This window comes from Bufo bufo, chromosome 6 (assembly GCF_905171765.1).
Source record: "Bufo bufo chromosome 6, aBufBuf1.1, whole genome shotgun sequence".
NCBI lineage: Eukaryota > Metazoa > Chordata > Amphibia > Anura > Bufonidae > Bufo > Bufo bufo.
In genome coordinates, this window is record NC_053394.1 from 428,584,078 (window position 1) to 428,611,933 (window position 27,856).

At 55.0% G+C, this 27,856-nt stretch overlaps 2 protein-coding genes across 2 annotated transcripts in view; both read left to right on the forward strand.

Annotated features, from left to right (window-relative positions):
• WDR45B (WD repeat domain 45B) overlaps positions 1–27,856 on the forward strand; it is a 123,981-nt gene that overhangs the window by 43,993 nt on the left and 52,132 nt on the right.
• Positions 98–27,688, forward strand: LOC121005923 (fructosamine 3 kinase related protein). Its single transcript, XM_040438758.1, has 6 exons — positions 98–259; positions 22,821–22,972; positions 24,777–24,868; positions 25,041–25,123; positions 25,247–25,369; positions 26,103–27,688. The coding sequence occupies exons 1-6, from the start codon at positions 119–121 to the stop codon at positions 26,439–26,441; spliced, it is 930 nt and encodes a 309-aa protein (XP_040294692.1). The 5' UTR covers positions 98–118; the 3' UTR covers positions 26,442–27,688.

A 27,856-nucleotide genomic window follows, 5' to 3' on the forward strand; every position in this document is an offset into this window, starting at 1 on the left:
TTAATGGAGATGACTCACGCATGCGCAGTGAACTTGGAGCGTCGAGTTGCGGCTTGTAATTCCCGCGGGAAGCAGTGGGAGCGCAGGTTGCGCCTGCGCAGTGACATCCCGGAGCGGCATGGAGGAGCTGCTGAGGAAGGAGCTGAGTGTGACCCGGGTGCGGGCGGCCGCTCACTCCGGGGGAGGCTGCATCAGCCAGGGCCAGAGCTACGACACGGAGCGGGGCCGCCTCTACGTCAAGACCAACCACAAGGCCGAGGTGCTGGACTGGTATAGCTGACGGGGCTCCAGTGTGGTGGGGACTACAAGTCTCAGCATGGCCCGTATGTGTGAGAGACGCTTTATCTGTAGGATACATGGCCATCCGGGGGGCGTCCTCTGCGGGAGAGGCGTGAGGTCCCCGGTGCCTCCAGATGTGTCCCGTCATCAGGACCTGAGGCAGTGATAATGGAAGTAGTGAGGTGTGAGGTACCCGGTGCCTCCAGATGTGTCCCGTCATCAGGACCTGAGGCAGTGATATTGGAAGTAGTGAGGTATGAGGTCCCCGGTGCCTCCAGACGTGTCCTGTCATCAGGACCTGAGACAGTAATAATGGAAGTAGTGAGGCGTGAGGTCCCTGGTACCTCCAGACGTGTCCCGTCATCAGGACCTGAGGCAGTAATAATGGAAGTAGTGAGGTATGAGGTACCCGGTGCCTCCAGACGTGTCCTGTCATCAGGACCTGAGACAGTAATAATGGAAGTAGTGAGGCGTGAGGTCCCTGGTACCTCCAGACGTGTCCCGTCATCAGGACCTGAGGCAGTAATAATGGAAGTAGTGAGGTATGAGGTACCCGGTGCCTCCAGACGTGTCCCGTCATCAGGACCTGAGGAAGTAATAATGGAAGTAGTGAGGCGTGAGGTCCCTGGTGCCTCCAGACGTGTCCCGTCATCAGGACCTGAGGCAGTAATAATGGAAGTAGTGAGGCGTGAGGTACCCGGTGCCTCCAGACGTGTCCCGTCATCAGGACCTGAGGAAGTAATAATGGAAGTAGTGAGGCGTGAGGTCCCTGGTACCTCCAGACGTGTCCCGTCATCAGGACCTGAGACAGTGATATTGGAAGTAGTGAGGCGTGAGGTCCCTGGTGCCTCCAGACGTGTCCCGTCATCAGGACCTGAGGCAGTGATAATGGAAGTAGTGAGGCGTGAGGTCCCTGGTGCCTCCAGACGTGTCCCGTCATCAGGACCTGAGGCAGTAATAATGGAAGTAGTGAGGTATGAGGTACCCGGTACCTCCAGACGTGTCCCGTCATCAGGACCTGAGACAGTGATATTGGAAGTAGTGAGGCGTGAGGTCCCTGGTACCTCCAGACGTGTCCCGTCATCAGGACCTGAGACAGTGATATTGGAAGTAGTGAGGTGTGAGGTCCCCGGTGCCTCCAGACGTGTCCCGTCATCAGGACCTGAGGAAGTAATAATGGAAGTAGTGAGGCGTGAGGTCCCTGGTGCCTCCAGACGTGTCCCGTCATCAGGACCTGAGGCAGTAATAATGGAAGTAGTGAGGTCCCCGGTGCCTCCAGATCTGTCCCGTCATCAGGACCTGAGACAGTGATAATGGAAGTAGTGAGGTATGAGGTCCCTGGTGCCTCCAGACGTGTCCCGTCATCAGGACCTGAGGCAGTAATAATGGAAGTAGTGAGGCGTGAGGTCCCCGGTGCCTCCAGACGTGTCCCGTCATCAGGACCTGAGGCAGTAATAATGGAAGTAGTGAGGTATGAGGTCCCTGGTGCCTCCAGACGTGTCCTGTCATCAGGACCTGAGGCAGTAATAATGGAAGTAGTGAGGTCCCTGGTGCCTCCAGACGTGTCCCATCATCAGGACCTGAGACACAAGGAATGGAAGTAGTGAGGCATGAGGTCCCCGGTGCCTCCAGACGTGTCCCGTCATCAGGACCTGAGGCAGTAATAATGGAAGTAGTGAGGCGTGAGGTCCCCGGTGCCTCCAGACGTGTCCCGTCATCAGGACCTGAGGCAGTGATATTGGAAGTAGTGAGGCGTGAGGTCCCCGGTGCCTCCAGACGTGTCCCGTCATCAGGACCTGAGGCAGTAATAATGGAAGTAGTGAGGTGTGAGGTCCCCGGTGCCCCCAGACGTGTCCCGTCATCAGGACCTGAGACAGTGATAATGGAAGTAGTGAGGCGTGAGGTCCCTGGTGCCTCCAGACGTGTCCCGTCATCAGGACCTGAGGCAGTATTAATGGAAGTAGTGAGGTATAAGGTCCCTGGTGCCTCCAGACGTGTCCTGTCATCAGGACCTGAGGCAGTAATAATGGAAGTAGTGAGGTATGAGGTCCCCGGTGCCTCCAGACGTGTCCCGTCATCAGGACCTGAGACACTAGGAATGGAAGTAGTGAGGTGTGAGGTCCCCGGTGCCTCCAGACGTGTCCCGTCATCAGGACCTGAGACAGTAATAATGGAAGTAGTGAGGTATGAGGTCCCTGGTGCCTCCAGACGTGTCCCGTCATCAGGACCTGAGACAGTAATAATGGAAGTAGTGAGGTGTGAGGTCCCTGGTGCCTCCAGACGTGTCCCGTCATCAGGACCTGAGACAGTAATAATGGAAGTAGTGAGGTGTGAGGTCCCTGGTGCCTCCAGACGTGTCCCGTCATCAGGACCTGAGGCAGTGATAATGGAAGTAGTGAGGCGTGAGGTACCTGGTGCCTCCAGACGTGTCCCGTCATCAGGACCTGAGGAAGTAATAATGGAAGTAGTGAGGTGTGAGGTACCCGGTGCCTCCAGACGTGTCCCGTCATCAGGACCTGAGGCAGTAATAATGGAAGTAGTGAGGTGTGAGGTCCCTGGTGCCTCCAGACGTGTCCCGTCATCAGGACCTGAGGCAGTGATATTGGAAGTAGTGAGGCGTGAGGTCCCTGGTGCCTCCAGACGTGTCCCGTCATCAGGACCTGAGGAAGTAATAATGGAAGTAGTGAGGTATGAGGTACCTGGTGCCTCCAGACGTGTCCTGTCATCAGGACCTGAGGCAGTAATAATGGAAGTAGTGAGGCGTGAGGTCCCTGGTGCCTCCAGACGTGTCCCGTCATCAGGACCTGAGGCAGTAATAATGGAAGTAGTGAGGCGTGAGGTCCCTGGTGCCTCCAGACGTGTCCCGTCATCAGGACCTGAGGCAGTAATAATGGAAGTAGTGAGGCGTCAGGTCCCTGGTGCCTCCAGACGTGTCCCGTCATCAGGACCTGAGGCAGTAATAATGGAAGTAGTGAGGCGTGAGGTCCCTGGTGCCTCCAGACGTGTCCCGTCATCAGGACCTGAGGCAGTAATAATGGAAGTAGTGAGGCGTCAGGTCCCTGGTGCCTCCAGACGTGTCCCGTCATCAGGACCTGAGGCAGTGATAATGGAAGTAGTGAGGTATGAGGTACCCGGTGCCTCCAGACGTGTCCTGTCATCAGGACCTGAGACAGTAATAATGGAAGTAGTGAGGTGTGAGGTCCCTGGTGCCTCCAGACGTGTCCCGTCATCAGGACCTGAGGCAGTAATAATGGAAGTAGTGAGGTCCCCGGTGCCTCCAGATCTGTCCCGTCATCAGGACCTGAAGTAGTGAGGTATGAGGTCCCCGGTGCCTCCAGACGTGTCCTGTCATCAGGACCTGAGGCAGTAATAATGGAAGTAGTGAGGTATGAGGTACCCGGTGCCTCCAGACGTGTCCCGTCATCAGGACCTGAGACACTAGGAATGGAAATAGTGAGGTGTGAGGTCCCCGGTGCCTCCAGACGTGTCCCGTCATCAGGACCTGAGACAGTAATAATGGAAGTAGTGAGGTATGAGGTCCCTGGTGCCTCCAGACGTGTCCCGTCATCAGGACCTGAGACAGTAATAATGGAAGTAGTGAGGTATGAGGTCCCTGGTGCCTCCAGACGTGTCCCGTCATCAGGACCTGAGGCAGTAATAATGGAAGTAGTGAGGCGTGAGGTCCCTGGTGCCTCTAGACGTGTCCCGTCATCAGGACCTGAGACAGTAATAATGGAAGTAGTGAGGTGTGAGGTCCCTGGTGCCTCCAGATGTGTCCCGTCATCAGGACCTGAGGCAGTAATAATGGAAGTAGTGAGGTGTGAGGTCCCTGGTGCCTCCAGATGTGTCCCGTCATCAGGACCTGAGGCAGTGATAATGGAAGTAGTGAGGCATGAGGTCCCCGATACCTCCAGACGTGTCCCGTCATCAGGACCTGAGGCAGTAATAATGGAAGTAGTGAGGTATGAGGTCCCTGCTGCCTCCAGACGTGTCCCGTCATCAGGACCTGAGACAGTAATAATGGAAGTAGTGAGGTATGAGGTACCCGGTGCCTCCAGACGTGTCCCGTCATCAGGACCTGAGGCATTAATAATGGAAGTAGTGAGGTATGAGGTCCCTGGTGCCTCCAGACGTGTCCCGTCATCAGGACCTGAGACAGTAATAATGGAAGTAGTGAGGTATGAGGTCCCCGATACCTCCAGACGTGTCCCGTCATCAGGACCTGAGGCAGTAATAATGGAAGTAGTGAGGCGTGAGGTCCCTGGTGCCTCCAGACGTGTCCCGTCATCAGGACCTGAGGCAGTAATAATGGAAGTAGTGAGGCGTGAGGTCCCCGGTACCTCCAGACGTGTCCCGTCATCAGGACCTGAGGCAGTAATAATGGAAGTAGTGAGGTGTGAGGTCCCTGGTGCCTCCAGATGTGTCCCGTCATCAGGACCTGAGGCAGTAATAATGGAAGTAGTGAGGTGTGAGGTCCCTGGTGCCCCCAGACGTGTCCCGTCATCAGGACCTGAGACACTAGGAATGGAAGTAGTGAGGCATGAGGTCCCCGGTGCCTCCAGACGTGTCCCGTCATCAGGACCTGAGGCAGTGATAATGGAAGTAGTGAGGTATGAGGTACCCGGTGCCTCCAGACGTGTCCTGTCATCAGGACCTGAGACAGTAATAATGGAAGTAGTGAGGTGTGAGGTCCCTGGTGCCTCCAGACGTGTCCCGTCATCAGGACCTGAGGCAGTAATAATGGAAGTAGAGAGGTCCCCGGTGCCTCCAGATCTGTCCCGTCATCAGGACCTGAAGTAGTGAGGTATGAGGTCCCCGGTGCCTCCAGACGTGTCCTGTCATCAGGACCTGAGGCAGTAATAATGGAAGTAGTGAGGCGTGAGGTCCCCGGTACCTCCAGACGTGTCCCGTCATCAGGACCTGAGGCAGTAATAATGGAAGTAGTGAGGTATGAGGTCCCTGGTGCCTCCAGACGTGTCCCGTCATCAGGACCTGAGGCAGTAATAATGGAAGTAGTGAGGTATGAGGTCCCTGGTGCCTCCAGACGTGTCCCGTCATCAGGACCTGAGGCAGTAATAATGGAAGTAGTGAGGTATGAGGTCCCTGGTGCCTCCAGACGTGTCCTGTCATCAGGACCTTAGGCAGTGATATTGGAAGTAGTGAGGTATGAGGTACCCGGTACCTCCAGACGTGTCCCGTCATAAGGACCTGAGGCAGTGATAATGGAAGTAGTGAGGTATGAGGTACCCGGTACCTCCAGACGTGTCCTGTCATCAGGACCTGAGACACTAGGAATGGAAGTAGTGAGGTCCCCGGTGCCTCCAGACGTGTCCCGTCATCAGGACCTGAGGCAGTGATATTGGAAGTAGTGAGGTATGAGGTACCCGGTGCCCCCAGACGTGTCCCGTCATCAGGACCTGAGACAGTAATAATGGAAGTAGTGAGGCGTGAGGTCCCTGGTGCCTCCAGACGTGTCCCGTCATCAGGACCTGAGGCAGTGATATTGGAAGTAGTGAGGTGTGAGGTCCCTGGTGCCTCCAGACGTGTCCCGTCATCAGGACCTGAGACAGTAATAATGGAAGTAGTGAGGTATGAGGTCCCTGGTGCCTCCAGACGTGTCCCGTCATCAGGATCTGAGGCAGTGATATTGGAAGTAGTGAGGTCCCCGGTGCCTCCAGATCTGTCCCGTCATCAGGACCTGAGACAGTGATAATGGAAGTAGTGAGGTATGAGGTCCCTGGTGCCTCCAGACGTGTCCCGTCATCAGGACCTGAGACAGTAATAATGGAAGTAGTGAGGTGTGAGGTCCCCGGTACCTCCAGACGTGTCCCGTCATCAGGATCTGAGGCAGTGATATTGGAAGTAGTGAGGTATGAGGTCCCCGGTACCTCCAGACGTGTCCCGTCATCAGGACCTGAGGCAGTAATAATGGAAGTAGTGAGGTATGAGGTCCCTGGTGCCTCCAGACGTGTCCCGTCATCAGGACCTGAGGAAGTAATAATGGAAGTAGTGAGGTATGAGGTCCCTGGTGCCTCCAGACGTGTCCCGTCATCAGGACCTGAGGCAGTGATAATGGAAGTAGTGAGGTATGAGGTACCCGGTGCCTCCAGACGTGTCCTGTCATCAGGACCTGAGGCAGTAATAATGGAAGTAGTGAGGTGTGAGGTCCCTGGTGCCTCCAGACGTTTCCCGTCATCAGGATCTGAGGCAGTAATAATGGAAGTAGTGAGGCGTGAGGTCCCTGGTGCCTCCAGACGTGTCCCGTCATCAGGACCTGAGACTGTAATAATGGAAGTAGTGAGGTATGAGGTCCCCGGTACCTCCAGACGTGTCCTGTCATCAGGACCTGAGACAGTAATAATGGAAGTAGTGAGGTATGAGGTACCCGGTACCTCCAGACGTGTCCCGTCATCAGGACCTGAGGCAGTAATAATGAAAGTAGTGAGGTATGAGGTCCCTGGTGCCTCCAGACGTGTCCTGTCATCAGGACCTGAGGCAGTGATAATGGAAGTAGTGAGGTATGAGGTACCCGGTACCTCCAGACGTGTCCTGTCATCAGGGCCTGAGGCAGTGATATTGGAAGTAGTGAGGTGTGAGGTCCCTGGTGCCTCCAGACGTGTCCTGTCATCAGGACCTGAGACACTAGGAATGGAAGTAGTGAGGCGTGAGGTCCCCGGTACCTCCAGACGTGTCCCGTCATCAGGATCTGAGGCAGTGATATTGGAAGTAGTGAGGTATGAGGTCCCCGGTACCTCCAGACGTGTCCCGTCATCAGGACCTGAGGCAGTAATAATGGAAGTAGTGAGGCGTGAGGTCCCCGGTGCCTCCAGACGTGTCCCATCATCAGGACCTGAGGCAGTGATATTGGAAGTAGTGAGGCGTGAGGTCCCTGGTGCCTCCAGACGTTTCCCGTCATCAGGATCTGAGGCAGTTATAATGCACGTAGTGAGGTATGAGGTCCCTGGTGCCCCCAGACGTGTCCCGTCATCAGGACCTGAGGCAGTGATATTGGAAATAGTGAGGCGTGAGGTCCCTGGTGCCTCCAGACGTGTCCCGTCATCAGGACCTGAGGCAGTAATAATGAAAGTAGTGAGGTATGAGGTCCCTGGTGCCTCCAGACGTGTCCTGTCATCAGGACCTGAGGCAGTAATAATGGAAGTAGTGAGGTGTGAGGTCCCTGGTGCCTCCAGACGTGTCCTGTCATCAGGACCTGAGACACTAGGAATGGAAGTAGTGAGGCGTGAGGTCCCCGGTGCCTCCAGACGTGTCCCGTCATCAGGACCTGAGACAGTGATAATGGAAGTAGTGAGGCGTGAGGTCCCTGGTGCCTCCAGACGTGTCCCGTCATCAGGACCTGAGGCAGTGATAATGGAAGTAGTGAGGTATGAGGTACCCGGTGCCTCCAGATGTGTCCCATCATCAGGACCTGAGGCAGTGATAATGGAAGTAGTGAGGTATGAGGTCCCCGGTGCCTCCAGACGTGTCCTGTCATCAGGACCTGAGGCAGTGATATTGGAAGTAGTGAGGTATGAGGTCCCCGGTGCCTCCAGACGTGTCCCGTCATCAGGACCTGAGGCAGTGATAATGGAAGTAGTGAGGTCCCTGGTGCCTCCAGACGTGTCCCGTCATCAGGACCTGAGACAGTAATAATGGAAGTAGTGAGGCGTGAGGTCCCTGGTACCTCCAGACGTGTCCCGTCATCAGGACCTGAGGCAGTAATAATGGAAGTAGTGAGGCGTGAGGTCCCTGGTGCCTCCAGACGTGTCCCGTCATCAGGACCTGAGACAGTAATAATGGAAGTAGTGAGGTATGAGGTACCCGGTGCCTCCAGACGTGTCCCGTCATCAGGACCTGAGGAAGTAATAATGGAAGTAGTGAGGCGTGAGGTCCCTGGTGCCTCCAGACGTGTCCCGTCATCAGGACCTGAGGCAGTAATAATGGAAGTAGTGAGGCGTGAGGTACCCGGTGCCTCCAGACGTGTCCCGTCATCAGGACCTGAGGAAGTAATAATGGAAGTAGTGAGGCGTGAGGTCCCTGGTACCTCCAGACGTGTCCCGTCATCAGGACCTGAGACAGTAATATTGGAAGTAGTGAGGCGTGAGGTCCCTGGTGCCTCCAGACGTGTCCCGTCATCAGGACCTGAGGCAGTGATAATGGAAGTAGTGAGGCGTGAGGTCCCTGGTGCCTCCAGACGTGTCCCGTCATCAGGACCTGAGGCAGTAATAATGGAAGTAGTGAGGTATGAGGTACCCGGTACCTCCAGACGTGTCCCGTCATCAGGACCTGAGACAGTGATATTGGAAGTAGTGAGGCGTGAGGTCCCTGGTACCTCCAGACGTGTCCCGTCATCAGGACCTGAGACAGTGATATTGGAAGTAGTGAGGTGTGAGGTCCCCGGTGCCTCCAGACGTGTCCCGTCATCAGGACCTGAGGAAGTAATAATGGAAGTAGTGAGGCGTGAGGTCCCTGGTGCCTCCAGACGTGTCCCGTCATCAGGACCTGAGGCAGTAATAATGGAAGTAGTGAGGTCCCCGGTGCCTCCAGATCTGTCCCGTCATCAGGACCTGAGACAGTGATAATGGAAGTAGTGAGGTATGAGGTCCCTGGTGCCTCCAGACGTGTCCCGTCATCAGGACCTGAGGCAGTAATAATGGAAGTAGTGAGGCGTGAGGTCCCCGGTGCCTCCAGACGTGTCCCGTCATCAGGACCTGAGGCAGTAATAATGGAAGTAGTGAGGTATGAGGTCCCTGGTGCCTCCAGACGTGTCCTGTCATCAGGACCTGAGGCAGTAATAATGGAAGTAGTGAGGTCCCTGGTGCCTCCAGACGTGTCCCATCATCAGGACCTGAGACACAAGGAATGGAAGTAGTGAGGCATGAGGTCCCCGGTGCCTCCAGACGTGTCCCGTCATCAGGACCTGAGACACTAGGAATGGAAGTAGTGAGGCGTGAGGTCCCCGGTGCCTCCAGACGTGTCCCGTCATCAGGACCTGAGACAGTGATAATGGAAGTAGTGAGGCGTGAGGTCCCTGGTGCCTCCAGACGTGTCCCGTCATCAGGACCTGAGGCAGTGATAATGGAAGTAGTGAGGTATGAGGTACCCGGTGCCTCCAGATGTGTCCCATCATCAGGACCTGAGGCAGTGATAATGGAAGTAGTGAGGTATGAGGTCCCCGGTGCCTCCAGACGTGTCCTGTCATCAGGACCTGAGGCAGTGATATTGGAAGTAGTGAGGTATGAGGTCCCCGGTGCCTCCAGACGTGTCCCGTCATCAGGACCTGAGGCAGTGATAATGGAAGTAGTGAGGTCCCTGGTGCCTCCAGACGTGTCCCGTCATCAGGACCTGAGACAGTAATAATGGAAGTAGTGAGGCGTGAGGTCCCTGGTACCTCCAGACGTGTCCCGTCATCAGGACCTGAGGCAGTAATAATGGAAGTAGTGAGGCGTGAGGTCCCTGGTGCCTCCAGACGTGTCCCGTCATCAGGACCTGAGACAGTAATAATGGAAGTAGTGAGGTATGAGGTACCCGGTGCCTCCAGACGTGTCCCGTCATCAGGACCTGAGGAAGTAATAATGGAAGTAGTGAGGCGTGAGGTCCCTGGTGCCTCCAGACGTGTCCCGTCATCAGGACCTGAGGCAGTAATAATGGAAGTAGTGAGGCGTGAGGTCCCCGGTGCCTCCAGACGTGTCCCGTCATCAGGACCTGAGGAAGTAATAATGGAAGTAGTGAGGCGTGAGGTCCCTGGTACCTCCAGACGTGTCCCGTCATCAGGACCTGAGACAGTGATATTGGAAGTAGTGAGGCGTGAGGTCCCTGGTGCCTCCAGACGTGTCCCGTCATCAGGACCTGAGGCAGTGATAATGGAAGTAGTGAGGCGTGAGGTCCCTGGTGCCTCCAGACGTGTCCCGTCATCAGGACCTGAGGCAGTAATAATGGAAGTAGTGAGGTATGAGGTACCCGGTACCTCCAGACGTGTCCCGTCATCAGGACCTGAGACAGTGATATTGGAAGTAGTGAGGCGTGAGGTCCCTGGTACCTCCAGACGTGTCCCGTCATCAGGACCTGAGACAGTGATATTGGAAGTAGTGAGGCGTGAGGTCCCTGGTACCTCCAGACGTGTCCCGTCATCAGGACCTGAGACAGTGATATTGGAAGTAGTGAGGTGTGAGGTCCCCGGTGCCTCCAGACGTGTCCCGTCATCAGGACCTGAGGCAGTAATAATGGAAGTAGTGAGGTATGAGGTACCCGGTACCTCCAGACGTGTCCCGTCATCAGGACCTGAGACAGTGATATTGGAAGTAGTGAGGCGTGAGGTCCCTGGTACCTCCAGACGTGTCCCGTCATCAGGACCTGAGACAGTGATATTGGAAGTAGTGAGGTGTGAGGTCCCTGGTGCCTCCAGATCTGTCCCGTCATCAGGACCTGAGACAGTGATAATGGAAGTAGTGAGGTATGAGGTCCCTGGTGCCTCCAGACGTGTCCCGTCATCAGGACCTGAGGCAGTAATAATGGAAGTAGTGAGGCGTGAGGTCCCCGGTGCCTCCAGACGTGTCCCGTCATCAGGACCTGAGGCAGTAATAATGGAAGTAGTGAGGTATGAGGTCCCTGGTGCCTCCAGACGTGTCCTGTCATCAGGACCTGAGGCAGTAATAATGGAAGTAGTGAGGTCCCTGGTGCCTCCAGACGTGTCCCATCATCAGGACCTGAGACACAAGGAATGGAAGTAGTGAGGCATGAGGTCCCCGGTGCCTCCAGACGTGTCCCGTCATCAGGACCTGAGGCAGTAATAATGGAAGTAGTGAGGCGTGAGGTCCCCGGTGCCTCCAGACGTGTCCCGTCATCAGGACCTGAGGCAGTGATATTGGAAGTAGTGAGGCGTGAGGTCCCCGGTGCCTCCAGACGTGTCCCGTCATCAGGACCTGAGGCAGTAATAATGGAAGTAGTGAGGTGTGAGGTCCCCGGTGCCCCCAGACGTGTCCCGTCATCAGGACCTGAGACAGTGATAATGGAAGTAGTGAGGCGTGAGGTCCCTGGTGCCTCCAGACGTGTCCCGTCATCAGGACCTGAGGCAGTATTAATGGAAGTAGTGAGGTATAAGGTCCCTGGTGCCTCCAGACGTGTCCTGTCATCAGGACCTGAGGCAGTAATAATGGAAGTAGTGAGGTATGAGGTCCCCGGTGCCTCCAGACGTGTCCCGTCATCAGGACCTGAGACACTAGGAATGGAAGTAGTGAGGTGTGAGGTACCCGGTGCCTCCAGACGTGTCCCGTCATCAGGACCTGAGGAAGTAATAATGGAAGTAGTGAGGCGTGAGGTCCCTGGTGCCTCCAGACGTGTCCCGTCATCAGGACCTGAGGCAGTAATAATGGAAGTAGTGAGGCGTGAGGTACCCGGTGCCTCCAGACGTGTCCCGTCATCAGGACCTGAGGAAGTAATAATGGAAGTAGTGAGGCGTGAGGTCCCTGGTACCTCCAGACGTGTCCCGTCATCAGGACCTGAGACAGTGATATTGGAAGTAGTGAGGCGTGAGGTCCCTGGTGCCTCCAGACGTGTCCCGTCATCAGGACCTGAGGCAGTGATAATGGAAGTAGTGAGGCGTGAGGTCCCTGGTGCCTCCAGACGTGTCCCGTCATCAGGACCTGAGGCAGTAATAATGGAAGTAGTGAGGTATGAGGTACCCGGTACCTCCAGACGTGTCCCGTCATCAGGACCTGAGACAGTGATATTGGAAGTAGTGAGGCGTGAGGTCCCTGGTACCTCCAGACGTGTCCCGTCATCAGGACCTGAGACAGTGATATTGGAAGTAGTGAGGCGTGAGGTCCCTGGTACCTCCAGACGTGTCCCGTCATCAGGACCTGAGACAGTGATATTGGAAGTAGTGAGGTGTGAGGTCCCCGGTGCCTCCAGACGTGTCCCGTCATCAGGACCTGAGGCAGTAATAATGGAAGTAGTGAGGTATGAGGTACCCGGTACCTCCAGACGTGTCCCGTCATCAGGACCTGAGACAGTGATATTGGAAGTAGTGAGGCGTGAGGTCCCTGGTACCTCCAGACGTGTCCCGTCATCAGGACCTGAGACAGTGATATTGGAAGTAGTGAGGTGTGAGGTCCCTGGTGCCTCCAGATCTGTCCCGTCATCAGGACCTGAGACAGTGATAATGGAAGTAGTGAGGTATGAGGTCCCTGGTGCCTCCAGACGTGTCCCGTCATCAGGACCTGAGGCAGTAATAATGGAAGTAGTGAGGCGTGAGGTCCCCGGTGCCTCCAGACGTGTCCCGTCATCAGGACCTGAGGCAGTAATAATGGAAGTAGTGAGGTATGAGGTCCCTGGTGCCTCCAGACGTGTCCTGTCATCAGGACCTGAGGCAGTAATAATGGAAGTAGTGAGGTCCCTGGTGCCTCCAGACGTGTCCCATCATCAGGACCTGAGACACAAGGAATGGAAGTAGTGAGGCATGAGGTCCCCGGTGCCTCCAGACGTGTCCCGTCATCAGGACCTGAGGCAGTAATAATGGAAGTAGTGAGGCGTGAGGTCCCCGGTGCCTCCAGACGTGTCCCGTCATCAGGACCTGAGGCAGTGATAATGGAAGTAGTGAGGCGTGAGGTCCCTGGTGCCTCCAGACGTGTCCCGTCATCAGGACCTGAGGCAGTAATAATGGAAGTAGTGAGGTGTGAGGTCCCCGGTGCCCCCAGACGTGTCCCGTCATCAGGACCTGAGACAGTGATAATGGAAGTAGTGAGGCGTGAGGTCCCTGGTGCCTCCAGACGTGTCCCGTCATCAGGACCTGAGGCAGTATTAATGGAAGTAGTGAGGTATAAGGTCCCTGGTGCCTCCAGACGTGTCCTGTCATCAGGACCTGAGGCAGTAATAATGGAAGTAGTGAGGTATGAGGTCCCCGGTGCCTCCAGACGTGTCCCGTCATCAGGACCTGAGACACTAGGAATGGAAGTAGTGAGGTGTGAGGTCCCCGGTGCCTCCAGACGTGTCCCGTCATCAGGACCTGAGACAGTAATAATGGAAGTAGTGAGGTATGAGGTCCCTGGTGCCTCCAGACGTGTCCCGTCATCAGGACCTGAGACAGTAATAATGGAAGTAGTGAGGTGTGAGGTCCCTGGTGCCTCCAGACGTGTCCCGTCATCAGGACCTGAGACAGTAATAATGGAAGTAGTGAGGTGTGAGGTCCCTGGTGCCTCCAGACGTGTCCCGTCATCAGGACCTGAGGCAGTGATAATGGAAGTAGTGAGGCGTGAGGTACCTGGTGCCTCCAGACGTGTCCCGTCATCAGGACCTGAGGAAGTAATAATGGAAGTAGTGAGGTGTGAGGTACCCGGTGCCTCCAGACGTGTCCCGTCATCAGGACCTGAGGCAGTAATAATGGAAGTAGTGAGGTGTGAGGTCCCTGGTGCCTCCAGACGTGTCCCGTCATCAGGACCTGAGGCAGTGATATTGGAAGTAGTGAGGCGTGAGGTCCCTGGTGCCTCCAGACGTGTCCCGTCATCAGGACCTGAGGAAGTAATAATGGAAGTAGTGAGGTATCAGGTACCTGGTGCCTCCAGACGTGTCCTGTCATCAGGACCTGAGGCAGTAATAATGGAAGTAGTGAGGCGTGAGGTCCCTGGTGCCTCCAGACGTGTCCCGTCATCAGGACCTGAGGCAGTAATAATGGAAGTAGTGAGGCGTGAGGTCCCTGGTGCCTCCAGACGTGTCCCGTCATCAGGACCTGAGGCAGTAATAATGGAAGTAGTGAGGCGTCAGGTCCCTGGTGCCTCCAGACGTGTCCCGTCATCAGGACCTGAGGCAGTAATAATGGAAGTAGTGAGGCGTGAGGTCCCTGGTGCCTCCAGACGTGTCCCGTCATCAGGACCTGAGGCAGTAATAATGGAAGTAGTGAGGCGTCAGGTCCCTGGTGCCTCCAGACGTGTCCCGTCATCAGGACCTGAGGCAGTGATAATGGAAGTAGTGAGGTATGAGGTACCCGGTGCCTCCAGACGTGTCCTGTCATCAGGACCTGAGACAGTAATAATGGAAGTAGTGAGGTGTGAGGTCCCTGGTGCCTCCAGACGTGTCCCGTCATCAGGACCTGAGGCAGTAATAATGGAAGTAGTGAGGTCCCCGGTGCCTCCAGATCTGTCCCGTCATCAGGACCTGAAGTAGTGAGGTATGAGGTCCCCGGTGCCTCCAGACGTGTCCTGTCATCAGGACCTGAGGCAGTAATAATGGAAGTAGTGAGGTGTGAGGTCCCCGGTGCCTCCAGACGTGTCCCGTCATCAGGACCTGAGACAGTAATAATGGAAGTAGTGAGGTATGAGGTCCCTGGTGCCTCCAGACGTGTCCCGTCATCAGGACCTGAGACAGTAATAATGGAAGTAGTGAGGTATGAGGTCCCTGGTGCCTCCAGACGTGTCCCGTCATCAGGACCTGAGGCAGTAATAATGGAAGTAGTGAGGCGTGAGGTCCCTGGTGCCTCTAGACGTGTCCCGTCATCAGGACCTGAGACAGTAATAATGGAAGTAGTGAGGTATGAGGTCCCTGGTGCCTCCAGACGTGTCCCGTCATCAGGACCTGAGACAGTAATAATGGAAGTAGTGAGGTATGAGGTCCCTGGTGCCTCCAGACGTGTCCCGTCATCAGGACCTGAGGCAGTAATAATGGAAGTAGTGAGGTGTGAGGTCCCTGGTGCCTCCAGATGTGTCCCGTCATCAGGACCTGAGGCAGTGATAATGGAAGTAGTGAGGCATGAGGTCCCCGATACCTCCAGACGTGTCCCGTCATCAGGACCTGAGGCAGTAATAATGGAAGTAGTGAGGTATGAGGTCCCTGCTGCCTCCAGACGTGTCCCGTCATCAGGACCTGAGACAGTAATAATGGAAGTAGTGAGGTATGAGGTACCCGGTGCCTCCAGACGTGTCCCGTCATCAGGACCTGAGGCATTAATAATGGAAGTAGTGAGGTATGAGGTCCCTGGTGCCTCCAGACGTGTCCCGTCATCAGGACCTGAGACAGTAATAATGGAAGTAGTGAGGTATGAGGTCCCCGATACCTCCAGACGTGTCCCGTCATCAGGACCTGAGGCAGTAATAATGGAAGTAGTGAGGCGTGAGGTCCCTGGTGCCTCCAGACGTGTCCCGTCATCAGGACCTGAGGCAGTAATAATGGAAGTAGTGAGGCGTGAGGTCCCCGGTACCTCCAGACGTGTCCCGTCATCAGGACCTGAGGCAGTAATAATGGAAGTAGTGAGGTGTGAGGTCCCTGGTGCCTCCAGACGTGTCCCGTCATCAGGACCTGAGACACTAGGAATGGAAGTAGTGAGGCATGAGGTCCCCGGTGCCTCCAGACGTGTCCCGTCATCAGGACCTGAGGCAGTGATAATGGAAGTAGTGAGGTATGAGGTACCCGGTGCCTCCAGACGTGTCCTGTCATCAGGACCTGAGACAGTAATAATGGAAGTAGTGAGGTGTGAGGTCCCTGGTGCCTCCAGACGTGTCCCGTCATCAGGACCTGAGGCAGTAATAATGGAAGTAGAGAGGTCCCCGGTGCCTCCAGATCTGTCCCGTCATCAGGACCTGAAGTAGTGAGGTATGAGGTCCCCGGTGCCTCCAGACGTGTCCTGTCATCAGGACCTGAGGCAGTAATAATGGAAGTAGTGAGGCGTGAGGTCCCCGGTACCTCCAGACGTGTCCCGTCATCAGGACCTGAGGCAGTAATAATGGAAGTAGTGAGGTATGAGGTCCCTGGTGCCTCCAGACGTGTCCCGTCATCAGGACCTGAGGCAGTAATAATGGAAGTAGTGAGGTATGAGGTCCCTGGTGCCTCCAGACGTGTCCCGTCATCAGGACCTGAGGCAGTAATAATGGAAGTAGTGAGGTATGAGGTCCCTGGTGCCTCCAGACGTGTCCTGTCATCAGGACCTTAGGCAGTGATATTGGAAGTAGTGAGGTATGAGGTACCCGGTACCTCCAGACGTGTCCCGTCATAAGGACCTGAGGCAGTGATAATGGAAGTAGTGAGGTATGAGGTACCCGGTACCTCCAGACGTGTCCTGTCATCAGGACCTGAGACACTAGGAATGGAAGTAGTGAGGTCCCCGGTGCCTCCAGACGTGTCCCGTCATCAGGACCTGAGGCAGTGATATTGGAAGTAGTGAGGTATGAGGTACCCGGTGCCCCCAGACGTGTCCCGTCATCAGGACCTGAGACAGTAATAATGGAAGTAGTGAGGCGTGAGGTCCCTGGTGCCTCCAGACGTGTCCCGTCATCAGGACCTGAGGCAGTGATATTGGAAGTAGTGAGGTGTGAGGTCCCTGGTGCCTCCAGACGTGTCCCGTCATCAGGACCTGAGACAGTAATAATGGAAGTAGTGAGGTATGAGGTCCCTGGTGCCTCCAGACGTGTCCCGTCATCAGGATCTGAGGCAGTGATATTGGAAGTAGTGAGGTCCCCGGTGCCTCCAGATCTGTCCCGTCATCAGGACCTGAGACAGTGATAATGGAAGTAGTGAGGTATGAGGTCCCTGGTGCCTCCAGACGTGTCCCGTCATCAGGACCTGAGACAGTAATAATGGAAGTAGTGAGGTGTGAGGTCCCCGGTACCTCCAGACGTGTCCCGTCATCAGGATCTGAGGCAGTGATATTGGAAGTAGTGAGGTATGAGGTCCCCGGTACCTCCAGACGTGTCCCGTCATCAGGACCTGAGGCAGTAATAATGGAAGTAGTGAGGTATGAGGTCCCTGGTGCCTCCAGACGTGTCCCGTCATCAGGACCTGAGGAAGTAATAATGGAAGTAGTGAGGTATGAGGTCCCTGGTGCCTCCAGACGTGTCCCGTCATCAGGACCTGAGGCAGTGATAATGGAAGTAGTGAGGTATGAGGTACCCGGTGCCTCCAGACGTGTCCTGTCATCAGGACCTGAGGCAGTAATAATGGAAGTAGTGAGGTGTGAGGTCCCTGGTGCCTCCAGACGTTTCCCGTCATCAGGATCTGAGGCAGTAATAATGGAAGTAGTGAGGCGTGAGGTCCCTGGTGCCTCCAGACGTTTCCCGTCATCAGGATCTGAGGCAGTAATAATGGAAGTAGTGAGGCGTGAGGTCCCTGGTGCCTCCAGACGTGTCCCGTCATCAGGACCTGAGACTGTAATAATGGAAGTAGTGAGGTATGAGGTCCCCGGTACCTCCAGACGTGTCCTGTCATCAGGACCTGAGACAGTAATAATGGAAGTAGTGAGGTATGAGGTACCCGGTACCTCCAGACGTGTCCCGTCATCAGGACCTGAGGCAGTAATAATGAAAGTAGTGAGGTATGAGGTCCCTGGTGCCTCCAGACGTGTCCTGTCATCAGGACCTGAGGCAGTGATAATGGAAGTAGTGAGGTATGAGGTACCCGGTACCTCCAGACGTGTCCTGTCATCAGGGCCTGAGGCAGTGATATTGGAAGTAGTGAGGTGTGAGGTCCCTGGTGCCTCCAGACGTGTCCTGTCATCAGGACCTGAGACACTAGGAATGGAAGTAGTGAGGCGTGAGGTCCCCGGTACCTCCAGACGTGTCCCGTCATCAGGATCTGAGGCAGTGATATTGGAAGTAGTGAGGTATGAGGTCCCCGGTACCTCCAGACGTGTCCCGTCATCAGGACCTGAGGCAGTAATAATGGAAGTAGTGAGGCGTGAGGTCCCCGGTGCCTCCAGACGTGTCCCGTCATCAGGACCTGAGACTGTAATAATGGAAGTAGTGAGGCGTGAGGTCCCTGGTGCCTCCAGACGTGTCCCGTCATCAGGACCTGAGACTGTAATAATGGAAGTAGTGAGGTATGAGGTACCCGGTGCCTCCAGACGTGTCCCGTCATCAGGACCTGAGGCAGTAATAATGGAAGTAGTGAGGTATGAGGTACCCGGTGCCTCCAGACGTGTCCCGTCATCAGGACCTGAGGCAGTAATAATGGAAGTAGTGAGGTATGAGGTCCCCGGTGCCTCCAGACGTGTCCCGTCATCAGGACCTGAGACAGTAATAATGGAAGTAGTGAGGCGTGAGTTCCCTGGTGCCTCTAGACGTGTCCCGTCATCAGGACCTGAGACAGTGATAGTGGAAGTAGTGAGGTGTGAGGTCCCTGGTGCCTCCAGACGTGTCCCGTCATCAGGACCTGAGGCAGTGATATTGGAAGTAGTGAGGTGTGAGGTCCCTGGTGCCTCCAGACGTGTCCTGTCATCAGGACCTGAGGCAGTGATATTGGAAGTAGTGAGGTGTGAGGTCCCCGGTGCCTCCAGACGTGTCCCGTCATCAGGACCTGAGGCAGTGATATTGGAAGTAGTGAGGTGTGAGGTCCCTGGTGCCTCCAGACGTGTCCCGTCATCAGGACCTGAGACAGTAATAATGGAAGTAGTGAGGTATGAGGTACCCGGTGCCTCCAGACGTGTCCCGTCATCAGGACCTGAGGCAGTAATAATGGAAGTAGTGAGGCGTGAGGTACCCGGTGCCTCCAGACGTGTCCCGTCATCAGGACCTGAGACAGTAATAATGGAAGTAGTGAGGCGTGAGGTCCCTGGTGCCTCCAGACGTGTCCCGTCATCAGGACCTGAGGCAGTAATAATGGAAGTAGTGAGGTATGAGGTCCCCGGTACCTCCAGACGTGTCCTGTCATCAGGACCTGAGACAGTAATAATGGAAGTAGTGAGGCGTGAGGTCCCTGGTGCCCCCAGACGTGTCCCGTCATCAGGACCTGAGGCAGTGATATTGGAAATAGTGAGGCGTGAGGTCCCTGGTGCCTCCAGACGTGTCCCGTCATCAGGACCTGAGGCAGTAATAATGAAAGTAGTGAGGTATGAGGTCCCTGGTGCCTCCAGACGTGTCCCGTCATCAGGACCTGAGACAGTGATATTGGAAGTAGTGAGGTATGAGGTCCCTGGTGCCTCCAGACGTGTCCTGTCATCAGGACCTGAGGCAGTGATATTGGAAGTAGTGAGGTATGAGGTACCCGGTACCTCCAGACGTGTCCCGTCATAAGGACCTGAGGCAGTGATAATGGAAGTAGTGAGGTATGAGGTACCCGGTACCTCCATAAGTGTCCTGTCATCAGGACCTGAGACACTAGGAATGGAAGTAGTGAGGCGTGAGGTCCCTGGTGCCTCCAGACGTGTCCCGTCATCAGGACCTGAGACACTAGGAATGGAAGTAGTGAGGCGTGAGGTCCCCGGTACCTCCAGACGTGTCCCGTCATCAGGATCTGAGGCAGTGATATTGGAAGTAGTGAGGTATGAGGTCCCCGGTACCTCCAGACGTGTCCCGTCATCAGGACCTGAGGCAGTAATAATGGAAGTAGTGAGGTGTGAGGTCCCTGGTGCCTCCAGACGTGTCCTGTCATCAGGACCTGAGACACTAGGAATGGAAGTAGTGAGGCGTGAGGTCCCCGGTGCCTCCAGACGTGTCCCGTCATCAGGACCTGAGGCAGTAATAATGGAAGTAGTGAGGCGTGAGGTCCCTGGTGCCTCCAGACGTGTCCCGTCATCAGGACCTGAGACTGTAATAATGGAAGTAGTGAGGCGTGAGGTCCTCCGTGCCTCTAGACGTGTCCCGTCATCAGGACCTGAGGAAGTAATAATGGAAGTAGTGAGGTCCCTGGTGCCTCCAGACGTGTCCTGTCATCAGGACCTGAGACACTAGGAATGGAAGTAGTGAGGCATGAGGTCCCTGGTGCCTCCAGATGTGTCCCGTCATCAGGACCTGAGACACTAGGAATGGAAGTAGTGAGGCGTGAGGTCCCTGGTGCCTCCAGACGTGTCCCGTCATCAGGACCTGAGGCAGTAATAATGGAAGTAGTGAGGCGTCAGGTCCCTGGTGCCTCTAGACGTGTCCCGTCATCAGGACCTGAGACAGTAATAATGGAAGTAGTGAGGCGTCAGGTCCCTGGTGCCTCCAGACGTGTCCCATCATCAGGACCTGAGGCAGTTATAATGCACGTAGTGAGGTATGAGGTCCCTGGTGCCCCCAGACGTGTCCCATCATCAGGACCTGAGGCAGTGATATTGGAAATAGTGAGGCGTGAGGTCCCTGGTGCCTCCAGACGTGTCCCGTCATCAGGACCTGAGGCAGTAATAATGAAAGTAGTGAGGTATGAGGTCCCTGGTGCCTCCAGACGTGTCCTGTCATCAGGACCTGAGGCAGTAATAATGGAAGTAGTGAGGTGTGAGGTCCCTGGTGCCTCCAGACGTGTCCTGTCATCAGGACCTGAGACACTAGGAATGGAAGTAGTGAGGCGTGAGGTCCCCGGTGCCTCCAGACGTGTCCCGTCATCAGGACCTGAGGCAGTAATAATGGAAGTAGTGAGGCGTGAGGTCCCTGGTGCCTCCAGACGTGTCCCGTCATCAGGACCTGAGACTGTAATAATGGAAGTAGTGAGGCGTGAGGTCCTCCGTGCCTCTAGACGTGTCCCGTCATCAGGACCTGAGGAAGTAATAATGGAAGTAGTGAGGTCCCTGGTGCCTCCAGACGTGTCCTGTCATCAGGACCTGAGACACTAGGAATGGAAGTAGTGAGGCATGAGGTCCCTGGTGCCTCCAGACGTGTCCCATCATAAGGACCTGAGACAGTAATAATGGAAGTAGTGAGGCGTGAGGTTCCTGGTGCCTCTAGACGTGTCCCGTCATCAGGACCTGAGACAGTAATAATGGAAGTAGTGAGGCGTCAGGTCCCTGGTGCCTCCAGACGTGTCCCATCATCAGGACCTGAGGCAGTTATAATGCACGTAGTGAGGTCCATGGTGCCCACAGACGTGTTTCGTCATCAGGACCTGAGACACTAGGAATGGAAGTAGTGAGGCGTGAGGTCCCTGGTGCCTCCAGACGTGTCCCGTCATCAGGACCTGAGGCAGTAATATTGGAAGTAGTGAGGTATGAGGTACCCGGTACCTCCAGATGTGTCCCGTCATCAGGACCTGAGGCAGTAATATTGGAAGTAGTGAGGCGTGAGGTCCCTGGTGCCTCCAGACGTGTCCCATCATCAGGACCTGAGACACAAGGAATGGAAGTAGTGAGGCATGAGGTCCCCGGTGCCTCCAGACGTGTCCTGTCATCAGTACCTGAGGCAGTAATATTGGAAGTAGTAAGGCGTGAGGTCCCCGGTGCCTCCAGACGTGTCCTGTCATCAGGACCTGAGACAGTGATAATGGAAGTAGTTAGGTCCCCGGTGCCTACAGATTCATCCCATCATGAGGACCTGAGGCAGTAGGAATTGAAGTAGTGAGGTCCCCGGGGCCTCCAAATGTGTCCCGTCATCAGGACCTGAGGCAGTGATAATGGAAGTAGTGAGGTCCCCGGTGCCTCCAGACGTGTCCCGTCGTAAGGACCTGAGGCAGTGATATTGTGAGGAGTGAGGTTTCTGGTGCCTCCAGACTAGGGCTGCAATGAGCACTTGATTAAATCGAGTAATTCAACACAAAAAAATCCTTGATGCAAATTTTTTGCATCGAGGATTCGTTTGTGTCACGTGACCACGGTGCGGGAGTGAAGCGCTTGCTATTACTCCCGCTCAGTGGTCTCCCTTCCCGCAATACTCACCTTTCCAGCAGGGGGCCTCTGGACACTCCACAGCACTGGTCCCGCGCTGCACCACCTCCTGACGTACGCACGCCGTGACCTGATGCGATGTGTGATGTCAGGTGCAGAGCATCGCGGAACGATGGAGTGTCGGCGGTGCCCCTGCTGGAAACTTAAGTTGGTTACACCGAGGGAGTGGGGGTACGGCAACCAATGACGCTGTGCACTCCGGGTGTCAGGAGGAGGGGCAGGAGGGCACAAGGAGAGCGGAGACTATGGCACAAGGGGGAGCGGAGACTATGACACAAGGGGGAGCGGAGACTATGGCACAAGTGGGGAGCGGAGACTATGGCACAAGGGGGAGCGGAGACTATGACACAAGGGGGAGCGGAGACTATGACACAAGGGGGAGCGGAGACTATGGCACAAGGGGGAGTGGAGACTATGGCACAAGGGGGAGCAGAGACTATGGCACAAGGGGGAGCGGAGACTATGACAGAAGTGGGGAGCAGAGACTATGGCACAAGTGGGAAGCGGAGACGATGGCACAAGTGGGAAGCGGAGACGATGGCACAAGTGGGAAGCGGAGACGATGGCACAAGTGGGAAGCGGAGACGATGGCACAAGTGGGAAGCGGAGACGATGGCACAAGTGGGAAGCGGAGACGATGGCACAAGTGGGAAGCGGAGACGATGGCACAAGGGGGGTAGTGGAGAGCTGATGGCACTGTGGGATAGTGGAGCTGATGGCACGGGGGGAACTGATGCACTTGGGCTGATCGCACAGGGGGGGACGAAGGGTGTTGGGGTCTGATGAGTTTTTATAAAGGAAAACAGTCAATTCTTTTTTTCTTATTAATCGTAAAAATAATCGGTAGAATACTCGATTTCTAAAATAACTGTTTGCTGCAGCCCTACTCCAGACGTGTCTCGTCATCGGGCCCTGAGGCAGTAGGAATGGAAGTAGGGAGGCATGAGGTCCCTGGTGCCTCGCCATGACGTATTATTGTCTCATCCTTTCTTTACAGGCCAGGAGGATGTTTGATGGAGAGATGGCGAGCCTGGAAGCCATTCTCCGGACAGACACCGTCAGGGTCCCCCGGCCAGAGAAGGTCCTCACTCTGCCAGCGGGGGGCGCTATACTGGTCATGGAGCATCTGGACATGAGAAGCCTCAACAGGTAGACCGCTGTGTAATGTACGTCCTTCTGTCTGCAGGGGGCGGTAATTTACAGGGGACATCCATCATGTCTTCTATACACTCTCATAGCTGTAGGGGGTGCCACCCATCATGGCCTCATCATACACCCCAGACACGGGCACTGCTACACAGAGGCCATGAGGCTTCTGCTATACACTCCCATAGCTGTAGGGGGTGCCACCCATCATGGCCTCATCATACACCCCAGACACGGGCACTGCTACACAGAGGCCATGAGGCTTCTGCTATACACTCCCATAGCTGTAGGGGGCGCCACCCATCATGGCCTCATCATACACACCCCAGACACGGGCACTGCTACACAGAGGCCATGAGGCTTCTGCTATACACTCCCATAGCTGTAGGGGGCGCCACCCATCATGGCCTCATCATACACCCCAGACACGGGCACTGCTACACAGAGGCCATGAGGCTTCTGCTATACACTCCCATAGCTGTAGGGGGCGCCACCCATCATGGCCTCATCATACACCCCAGACACGGGCACTGCTAAACAGAGGCCATGAGGCTTCTGCTATACACTCCCATAGCTGTAGCGGGTGCCACCCATCATGGCCTCATCATACACCCCAGACACGAGCACTGCTACACAGAGGCCATGAGGCTTCTGCTATATACTCCCATTGCTGTAGGGGGCGCCACCCATCATGGCCTCATCATACACACCCCAGACATGGGCAGTCGGAAGACATGAGGCTTCTGCTATACACTCCCATAGCTGTAGGGGGTGCCACCCATCATGGCCTCATCATACACCCCAGACACGAGCACTGCTAAACAGAGGCCATGAGGCTTCTGCTATACACTCCCATAGCTGTAGGGGGCGCCACCCATCATGGCCTCATCATACACCCCAGACACGGGCACTGCTACACAGAGGCCATGAGGCGTCTGCTATACACTCCCATAGCTGTAGGGGGCGCCACCCATCATGGCCTCATCAGACACGAGCACTGCTAAACAGAGGCCATGAGGCGTCTGCTATACACTCTCATAGCTGTAGGGGGTGCCACCCATCATGGCCTCATCATACACCCCAGACACGAGCACTGCTACACAGAGGCCATGAGGCTTCTGCTATACACTCCCATAGCTGTAGGGGGCGCCACCCATCATGGCCTCATCATACACACCCCAGACACGAGCACTGCTACACAGAGGCCATGAGGCTTCTGCTATACACTCCCATAGCTGTAGGGGGTGCCACCCATCATGGCCTCATCATACACCCCAGACACGGGCACTGCTACACAGAGGCCATGAGGCTTCTGCTATACACTCCCATAGCTGTAGGGGGTGCCACCCATCATGGCCTCATCATACACCCCAGACACGGGCACTGCTACATGGAGGCCATGAGGCTTCTGCTATACACTCCCATTGCTGTAGGGGGCGCCACCCATCATGGCCTCATCATACACACCCCAGACATGGGCAGTCGGAAGCCATGAGGCTTCTGCTATACACTCCCATAGCTGTAGGGGGTGCCACCCATCATGGCCTCATCATACACCCCAGACACGGGCACTGCTACATGGAGGCCATGAGGCTTCTGCTATACTCTCCTATAGCTGTAGGGGGCGCCACCCATCATGGCCTCATCATACACCCAAGACACGGGCAGTCGGGAGCCATGGGGCGTCTGCTATACTCTCCCATAGCTGTAGGGGGAAGCCCCAGAGACCCGCTTACTGTGAACCCCTCCCACATTAGCGCCTGGTGTCGTCGGTGTGGACTGTAAGCCTTGGGTTCCTGTCTTCCAGGCAGTCGGCAGTGTTGGGGGAGCAGCTAGCCGATCTTCACCTCCAAAACCAGCGGCTGCGCGAAAAGCTGGACAGAGAAAGCGGCATTGTGGGTAATTACAGAGCACACCCCCCATGCCCACTAGAGGGCAGCGTCCCCAATTACCTGTAGTCTTACTCCACTGGGGGGGGGGTCAGGTACAACAAGAGGGGGGTTCACAAACTTATCTCATCCATATACTGGTATTGGATCCCCTTCACATACTGGACATTTCTTTCCAGCAGGTAAAGGGTCTGGGCGGTCGGAGGTGGACTACGTCGATCGGTTCGGTTTCCACACGGTGACCTGCTGCGGATATCTGCCCATGGTAAGAGTCTGATACTGTGTGCCTGTTCCATTCCCGCCTGGTTTTTCCCCGTAGCAACCAATCAGAGCGGTGGGAATATCTCATGCTCCTCCCCCTTTTACCGTCGGTGTGTTTAATTGACAGGTGAATGATTGGCAGGAGGACTGGGTCACCTTCTACACCCGCCAGAGGATCCAGGTCCAGATAGACATGCTGGAGAAGTCGTCCGGAGACAGAGAGGCCCTGGAGCTGTGGGCACAACTACAGGTGGGTCCGGGATACAGTGATGTCATCGGTGTGTAGGCCCCTCCCCTTATTGAGACTCCTCCCCGACAGCTACCGGATAATAGCGGTTTGTGGTTTATTATATCAGCGCTCCGTTGTTCTTCTAGCTTTCTTTATACACAGCAGTCTGTTCAAGTACAGCTGCAGTGTAAAGCATGGGGGATGAACAGGGCAGCAGCCTGAACTGCTGAGGAGACGGGAGGAAGATTTTAGACCACATTAGACTGCAATAAATAATGCAAGTAAGCTAAAGTCATTGATGGTGTCCTAATCGAGCAGAGCTGCAGTGCAAAGCATGGGGGAGAAATACAGCAGCAACCTGAGCTGCTGAAGAGACAGGAGGAAAATTTTAGGCCACATTAAACTCCAATAAACAATGCAAGTAAGCTAAAGTCCCTCATTGTAGCTGTGACCTAATGGAGCAGAGCTGCAATGTAAAGCACGAGGGGCCAAGTGGCATCCCGAAGGTAGATTAGACTATGATCTTAGCTGTGTACTGATGGAGCAGAGCTTCAGTATAAAGCATGACAGTATACCTCAGAATCCTCGTATACCAATACAGAGTGCAGCTAAGCTAAAGTTGCTCGTGTCATAATGGAGCAGAGTTGCAGTTTAAAGCATGGTGGGCAGAGGTTCCAAGGTGTTGAAGTGTAGAGATAAGAACCATTTTGTCTACACCCTCCCCATTCATTATCACTTGCTTCTTCTCACGCAGCTGAAGGTCCCTCAGCTCTTCTCCGAGGTGGAGGTGGTCCCGTCCCTTCTTCATGGGGACCTGTGGGGCGGGAACGTGGCGGAGCTGGACACCGGCCCGGTGATCTTTGACCCTGCCAGTTTCTACGGGCACTCGGAGTTTGAGCTGGCGATCGCCGGCATGTTCGGAGGCTTCAGCTCTTCCTTTTACTCCGCTTACCACTCCAAAATTCCCAAAGCCCCCGGCGCCGACAAGCGGCTGAAGCTCTACCAGCTCTTCCACCATCTCAACCACTGGAACCATTTTGGCGGCGGCTACAGAGGGTCCTCGCTGGGCATCATGAGAAGTCTTCTGAAGTGACCGCGCGAGCCTCCAGATCCATCAGCTGCCGCCGCCGCCATTAAGAGAGCCCTCCAGACTCGAGGACTGTGCGCGCACCGCGGACTTGCCCATTTCTGCTGCCCATTTGCAGTTGTAAACAGCGCGCTTCCGCATGTGGATTTTTCCGCCATTCCACCCGACCACGTTTTTTCCTGCGCGATCTGCACCAATAGGCGTCATGCTGATACGTTCCCGTATAACCTATGGCGTGGATTTTCATTGACGGCAGTCGGAGGCGGATTTTAAGTGGAATTCATGCGGATTTTAGTGCATCCCCTTGATTTAACCTTTCTCGACCTCCGTTGGATCTTTAAAGATGGCTCCCGCTCACGTGTGCCATAGTCCCCGGGTTTCTGCTGTTTTAATAAAGCAGATACCTGGGGGCTATGTCTGTGATCGGCGATTAATGCTGATCGCAGGCATTTAACTAATCAATTGCTGCTGTCAAATGTGAGAGCCTAAAATTCAAATCGCCCCAGACGGGTATGTGTGTGGAAAAATAAAAAAGTTATGGCTCCAGGGAGGCGGGATGTGAAAAAAAATTAAAAAGGCAAAAACGGAAAATTGGTGGACTAGGAGGGGTTAAATAGTAAAGCCAAATAGAAAACATGGCGGGTGTCCGTGGCTGAATCCGCACGTGGATCCACAGCGTCTACAACTGCAAATCCTCAATGAATCGGAGGCTCCGCCTTCTGCCGTGGATTACATCAGCTGTGTAAGCTCACTATGTGTTATACATAGGGCAGGGCCTGAGGGGGGCGGAGCATGACCACCAGATTCACAGTGTCATGCTCCGCCCCCTCAGACCCTGCCCTAGACGTGACACAATGTATCAGTTTTTTGCTTGCAGTGTTCTACATCTTTATAATACACATTGTGCTTCGATTCATCAACGTTTTCAGAGCCTCTGATTGCTGTCAGTGAAGGGAAGTCTTCAAGAGGTGCCCATCAAGGCCTCTGCCCACTTTCTGACACCCTAAACAGGGGCCTAAAATTCCACCCAATCAGGAGGCTCGTTCTTGGAACACTTTAGGTCACAGTAAAAAATATTTGTGCTTTGTTTTTACCCAGACAAGATACAGATGTAACGGACCCTCAGCTGTCGGAACGAATGTTTCCATCCACTGACAGCAATGAGAGATCTTGACAATGTTCAGAACTGGAGTGTCACATAGCCCCTTTAGGATTCAGATTTTCTGATACAACTATTAAATCTAGCGATGCAACGCTGTGTCATTGTATCCATGGCGACGTCACAATTGGAGGGGAGCACACGTACCCTCATGTTTTGGGTAGGGGGGCCGCTCTCAGGCCACTGGCCCCTCCAGTGGAGTCGGGGCCCACTACCTCTGAACAGTGCCCACTGCAGCTGCTGCAGAACCTCATGTCCATCA

Excerpts from the sequence above, each read along its gene's own strand:
- LOC121005923 (XM_040438758.1), top strand. The coding sequence starts at position 119 with ATGGAGGAGCTGCTGAGGAAGGAGCTGAGTGTGACCCGGGTGCGGGCG. Across the intron at positions 22,973-24,776 it reads GACATGAGAAGCCTCAACAG|GCAGTCGGCAGTGTTGGGGG; the intron begins GTAGACCGCTGT and ends CCTGTCTTCCAG. Across the intron at positions 24,869-25,040 it reads CAGAGAAAGCGGCATTGTGG|GTAAAGGGTCTGGGCGGTCG; the intron begins GTAATTACAGAG and ends TCTTTCCAGCAG.